This window comes from Rosa chinensis, chromosome 5, assembly GCF_002994745.2.
Source record: "Rosa chinensis cultivar Old Blush chromosome 5, RchiOBHm-V2, whole genome shotgun sequence".
NCBI classification, from domain to species: Eukaryota; Viridiplantae; Streptophyta; class Magnoliopsida; order Rosales; family Rosaceae; genus Rosa; species Rosa chinensis.
The window spans coordinates 6,633,111-6,640,060 of NC_037092.1; the positions used below are offsets into that span (position 1 = coordinate 6,633,111).

Sequence of the window (6,950 nt, forward strand, 5' to 3'; positions counted from 1 at the left end):
ACACCATTGTCACACACTTCTATTAAGCTGCGAAAATTGCTTGAAGTCTACTAATTAAATACACAGAATAGCATTCTAGTCAATCTCATCAGTAAGTTTTGGATCGATATACTCACAATATATATGCATGTAGAAGAATATACATGCATATGGTGTATTCATTCACTATACACACATACTCTAGTATTTATTCATTGTTATGCAGAAGAGTTCCATTTATTCATGTGGTGGAGTGCCTTCAGTTTGTGCTGGGATGGAGGTGTGAGGATGATGCTCCTAAGTGGCAGAAGTGGTCACGCATTCCAGCTCGGAAGAAGTAGTCAATTCCGGCACATCAGCAAACCTTGGAGCTCTAATTGGAATCTGTCTATTATATAGGAATTTTGCTATTCTAGCTATCCTATTCCAAACACTTTCGCCACTTGCATTGCCTGGGTATGCACCCTCGTGTTTCTTCAGCAAGATAGCGAAGGATAATACAAGGCAAATGGTGGAAGTAACACCAAATATTACATAAAGGCCCATAAAATTCTTGACGTTCAAACTTTCGGGTCCATTGGAAGTTGCATTGTTTCGACACTCACTTTTCGGTGTCAACCAAGTATCTTCAAGTGACATCATTTTTCCCTGCTCCAATAACTCTAGAATGACCTTGGTGAAATCCCGGGCAATTGGAGAGTCCTTCTGAAATATCTGCAAGGTACTTTTATTAGTTTCGTTGTTTAGACTCAGTATGGTCTCTCTGTTAGAAAGGCATAAAACAGGAAACGAAAAAAGAACAGCACAAAAGAAACAATGGTCACAACTCACAAATGCTAGTCCCCCAAATCTATAGAAGGGTAGTGTGGTCACAGTATATCCCTTGCAGTACTTGTTCATGAATACTTTCGCATATGGGAGTTCAAGCAAGGCAGCAGATATACGTTTACTTTCGAACTCCTCAATGAAGTTGGATTCCCTGTCTGTTTTGACGATGTTCTCTTGATTGAAGCCAACATTCTTCAAGTAATTGACGACAAATGAATCCCTATTCGAGCCAACTGTGGAGTTAGTTCTTATTAGCATTTCGATGTCTGTTACATTTGGTTTCAATCGTTGAATGGTGAGCATTGATGACAGATTAGCGGTGTAGCTTGAGGTTAGGATCAATACAACAAATAACCACATCACAACAACTACTCGAGTTAAGTTGTTATAGATTTTCTCTCCTGCAAAATGGGGCCATATATCAATATATAATTAGGTTATTGTGTGTGATTTCGTCTACCTTCTGAACCCACCCTTTTCATATAAATAGGCTTGTACCAATGTTTGAATATAAATAGGCTTGTACCAATGTTTGAATTAGCTAGTACTTACTGTGAGAAAAGAACAAAGAGGTGAAGGCGAACCAAGTTGCTGTGCCAATCTGATTCATCAATGGGCCACTGAATTCTGGATTAGCAAGGCGCTCCAAAAACCATATAATCAAGATTGTGTAGACTAATATGCCACCAGTTGCCGCCCACATTTTCCCGGTGAAAGGTTTTATAAACATCCACTCTAATTGCTCAGCTTTTTCTGGAACTATTATTGACAAACTAGACTCGGTATATGGCTGAGTGAATTCCACTTTGTCCACTCGCTCTGCTATTATGGTGATATCACCAACACCGGCATCGAAAGTCTTCGGATCCATTGATATTTTGATGAGCAAGAAAATCATAAAATTTTTATTAAAAACCAATCAAAGGCAAGTAATTACCTAAGTAATTTTTGTTCAAGTCAAAAGGAAGGTGGCCATGGGTAGTCTTTGGACAATAAACTTTAGATTTCTATATTTTGTAATTCTTACTCTTAGTACTTGTAATAATTATGAAGAATTAGATTTGTAGCCTCAAATCCTAGGTGTCATGCCATGTAAGTAAAAACAAATTTTTTTTAAAATTTTTTTCTTTGGATGAAAGCCAAAATAATTTAGAGTCATTAGATATTTTAGAAGGATAAAATAATATTTTTCTCAAGAATTACATAGCATGATTTGACAAATAAGTGATGTGTGTGGATAACATGACATGACACCTAATCCTTACTAAGAATCTATTCATTACATGCTTCTGTATAAGAGGTTATAACTATAGGGAGAATTCTTGGGTACTTTGGTGTTTGTCATACCCTCATTTTGTTAAATATTTTGGACCATTGGATTAATAATATATCTAATTGTTCAAAATATTTAACAAATTGGTAACTTGTTTAGCCCTTAGCCTTTCTATTTTTTTTGGTAACACAAACTACTAATTGAATTGAAAACAATAAAGATAGTGAAAACAATAAAACCAATAATGTTTGATTATCAATTGACAATTGACAATTATGATTTTTCCTTTTTCAAAAAAAATTAAAAGAACCTTCTATCCTAGGTTCACCGAATTACTTTTAATTAAACAGTCTATATTACTAATTAATTTTATTATTAGTGAATTAATGCTTGATGAATGCTTATTATTAATGGACAATTACACAATTGAAAATTACGTTTTTTCCTTATTAAAAACAAAAACCTTCTAACCTAAGTTCGCAAAATTAGTATTAGTTAAGCAATCTTTATTACCAATTAATTATATTATTAGTAGTTTCCTTAACCAAATATAATTCTTTTTACATGCATTTTACGACAATGACAACAATTAGTGTAAAAATAAATAATATTTGTTTTAAATGTAGTCAAATGAGAACCTACTTTAGGACTTATTTACTCAAATGAGAATCTACTTTACTCTAATGAGAACCTATTACAATTACCACTTTTAGGACTTAATTACTCAGATGAGAACCTACTTTTCTCTAACGAAGACCTTATTTACTTTAATGCGGATTTTTTTTCTAATTATCACATGTGTCCTCAAAGTGGTTACATGAGTCCTCAAAGTGGTTACATGAGTCCTCAAAGTGTTAAATAATATATAAAATAGAACATGTATGAATCTTTATGTTTTTATCATTAGTGAAATTATTACTACAATGACTACACATTTTATCACAACCCACAACACTTGATGTAAAAGCGGTAACTTTTGTTCTATTTGTAGTAATTACTCCACCTAAACTAATGTACTAATTTATAGACAATTTAACAAGTATGACTACAAATTTGTTGTCAGAGTGGTAAATCTTTATGTTTTTATCATTAATGAAATTATTACTACAATGATTACACATTTTACCACAATCACAACAATTGATGTAAAAGCGGTAACTTTTGTCCTATTTATAGTAATTACTCAACCTAAACTAATGTACTAATTTATGGACAATTTAACAAGTGCAACAACAAATTTGTTGTCAAAGTGGTAAATCTTTATATTTTTATCATTAATGGAATAATTACTCATTGACTACATATTTTACCATAACTTGCAACTATTGGTGTAAAAGCGGTAACTTTTGTTCTGATTGTAGTAATTACTTCAAAAACTATACCATTTACAAGATTACCAACCATTTTACAATTCCTACAACATTTGTGTTGTGAAAATGGTAAAATTGAAATTAGACCAAAAGATATGTAACAACTCAATATTGTAAGGAGCTTCTCCACTTGATAATTAAGGTTCTAAATTTGATAAAAGTTGTCCAAATATGATATTTACATCTTTGACCACTTAATTACAATAACCACAACAACTATTGTCATAAGTCGTAATTGTAGTTCAATTATGTGTAATTTATTATTTTGACAATACTTGTTACATGATTTTTAACAATGTTACATATCAAGAAAGAGTGTGTTGTTAATATGGTAAATTTTATTTTTTAAATTGACACATGTCGATATTTAATTGGGTAACCTGTTGACCAGTTCAGTAGGTTTCCACTATATTAATTTACTAAAAGTAAAAAAAATAAAAAAATAAAGGTATGATAAACACCAAGGTACCCAAGACGACCCCATAACTATAGATCTTAAAACCTGCATGGCAGAACTTGGAATTAAAAAAGATGAATATGATGTTCTCACCTTGTTATGGACTAGTTCTACCAAATCATCATAGGGGCAATTAACGTATCGGAATTCGACGGGCAGAGGATAATTCAAACAATTTACGACCGTTTTGAAAAGCTCAATGCAGAAACCGTCAACACTCTTTCCATCTGAACTAACGTTTACAAATGCGGGGAAGGAACCATTAGGAACCCCAATTATCATTGGCTTCTCAGCAGTAGGCATTGCCCAGCCTTTGGGGGCTCGTTGGCTTAGATTCCCAGGCCAAACAACTGTACCAACATCATCTCTTCTGTTTATGCTTGTTTGCTGTGCAAGGCTTTCTGAGAATCCAATATCTGGTCTCCAAAAGTCCAACTCTTTGTACCTGTTCCCTTCCACAACATTTATGATCCTGAATATTGGAGAGTACAACACTTCACCTCCTTTGAAGAGCATTTCCCCTCTTAAACCCATGCAATTGCTTAACACTGTATTCAACACTACCTGAAGGTTAGTGGTACTGTTACCGGTCATTCTTATGGCCTGAGTTACGATTCTAGTTAGATCGTATGCTTGAAGAGCATATATTCCTGGCTCGGGGTTATTTTTCTCTGGATACTTTTTTCGAAATACCTTGCTGAACTTGACATAGGAACTGGTATTATTGGCATAGTAGGTCTTGATTCCCAGAGTACCTTCCATATCATGATTGACTTGAGGGTCAAGTAATCTAGTAATACTCTCTGTGATTAACCAAGCCGAGTCTCTTCCTACAAGTCCCATCTTCTTCGCCACCCTGAATAGATTAGTCACTGTTGGTAAAGATGACTGAAGAACAATGAAGACCCGAGATTGAAAGCTGGGAAGCTTCAGCATCTCCTCTAGTTCACCCCAACTAAAATTAGACATAGAAGAAACCCGTGGGAGAACCAAATGATGCTCAATCTTTGAACCAACGTCTTGGAGTGCCTCAAATAAAAGAGCTAGCATCCCAGCATTACCACCATAACCATCATCCTCGTATATTGCAATTACCCTTTTCCAACTGTACAAAGAAACTATATCTGCAATGCATTTGATCTGAGCACCAACATCGCTTGCCACTCGTATCAAAAATGGCCACTTGCGTTGGATGAGAGGTGGGGTTATAGTAGGTGCTGCAAATGAAATCACTGGAACTTGAGTTCGGTTCCCCACATCAGCTACTTGAACTGCTTCCTGCCAAGTCTCCATGCCAATTAGCACTTTTACTTTCTTCTCCTTTATCAACTCTTCAGCTGCAAGAAAAATTAAACAAAATCCATGAGTACTATGTGCGAACTATTTACATATATGGTCATGACTTATAACTATATAATAATGCTACTTAATTATTTACCAGCAGAAGCAGCTGTAAAGGGATCTCTGTCAGAATGTCGAAAATGAATGATTAGGCTATGAGTCTTTGAAAGGTTCCTGAAATTTTCAGCTGCAATATCCATAGCAATTTTCTGTTCTTTGCCCATACGAGAATTCAGATTAACGATTGCTCCAAGATTGGTGACAATTTTCTCATTTTCAGCTTCAGCTCCATCAGAGACAGTGATAATGATGATTATGATGAGCAGAGGAAGCAGATGCCAAAGTCTTTCGATTTTGTTAAAGGTCAACTTACAAGGAAAAGCCATTGGTAATTCTTTATAAAAATTTCAAAAAAAAAAATTTCTAGCATATTTATAGACTAAAAAGTACTGTTCAACGTATATTTATATATATGTGTATATATATATGTATATGTATATATATATAAATACTGACGAAATTGTAGAGGAACCACGCTAAGTGGAATTTTGATTCCTTGACTTGATTATTTGCTATAGAACTAAGAAGTTGACTATCCTTGATTAAGGGCAGCAGAATATGCAAGATTCTAAGTTGTCATCAGTTGTTGTCATTTTTGGGTATATTTAATAAACTACTAACTGCTAATCATTCCATTTCACACCTCAATACTTTACATAGAAGTATCTGCTTAATGCTGCACGTTAATTACCAAATAATGCCTCCAGGGGACCAGGGATTTGTTGTATAATGCAAGTCTTTAATTGCCAATATCCCAATCCATCGAATTCATTTGCATAATGCTGCACGTTAGCTAGTAGCTACGAGGAAAGTGCCCTTTTAGTCAAACTACGTACGCAATTGATTATGGGCAGTGAAATTAATATCCATTTTTTATGTACTATGCCCGCGTTTGTTTCATCGGAAAAGGAAGGTGGAGAGGAAAAGTGAATCTAATCTGGTAACTAATATATTAATCATGTTTGGTAGTCCAGATAATTGGCAGCCAGATTTTTCAAATCTTATCAGGTATGGATTACCAACCCAGTTAGAAAGGTGTGATTTATCAGCAGAGGCAGCAGTTAAGATATCTCGAAAGTCAAATTTTACGCTACGAGTCTTTGAAAGGCGCTCTTGCAGTTTTTAGCTGCAATATCCATAGCAGTTTTCTGTTCTCTTTACCCATACGAGACTTCAGATTAACAATTGCTCCGACATTGTTGACAATTTTCTCATTTTCATCAGCTTCAGCTCCATTAATGGAGAGTAATCATGACGATGATGAGCGGATGCAAAGGTCTTTGGATTTTGTTAACGCTATAAGTACTAGCAAAAGTCAATTTGTTTCTGATTTCTAGTACAGCTAGTTCGAGATTACAGAGATCTAGTGCTTAACTTGTATATATGCATGGTCACCGTGTCATAGTACACGTACATGTATATGATACGGCGAAATTGTGGAGAAACCACGGTTTTTCCTCTGATTAAGAAGTTGACTATCATTGTCACTTGTGGTTGTGGATAAAGAGAAGCAGAATATGCTAGAATATTCAAGTTTTGATATGTGAGTATCTAATAAAACTGCGAACTGCTATAGTTTCATTTGTACACCTCATTGGCATATTTACTTGTATAAGAAGATTTGCAATATAAACTTGCTAAG

General features: G+C 34.6%; 1 protein-coding gene across 1 annotated transcript; it reads right to left on the reverse strand.

Annotated features, from left to right (window-relative positions):
- LOC112167394 (glutamate receptor 2.7) lies at positions 1–5,634 on the reverse strand. Its single transcript, XM_024304410.2, has 5 exons — positions 5,346–5,634; positions 4,001–5,244; positions 1,360–1,666; positions 811–1,208; positions 1–693 (listed from the first exon to the last, which is right to left on the reverse strand). Exons 1-5 carry the CDS (start codon positions 5,632–5,634, stop codon positions 277–279), a joined length of 2,655 nt encoding a protein of 884 aa, XP_024160178.2. The 3' UTR covers positions 1–276.
- Between the last annotated feature and the right edge of the window lie 1,316 nt (positions 5,635–6,950).

Excerpts from the sequence above, each read along its gene's own strand:
- LOC112167394 (XM_024304410.2), bottom strand. The coding sequence starts at position 5,634 with ATGGCTTTTCCTTGTAAGTTGACCTTTAACAAAATCGAAAGACTTTGG. Across the intron at positions 5,245-5,345 it reads CTTTACAGCTGCTTCTGCTG|CTGAAGAGTTGATAAAGGAG; the intron begins GTAAATAATTAA and ends TTTTTCTTGCAG. Across the intron at positions 1,667-4,000 it reads TAGAACTAGTCCATAACAAG|ACTTTCGATGCCGGTGTTGG; the intron begins GTGAGAACATCA and ends ATGGATCCGAAG.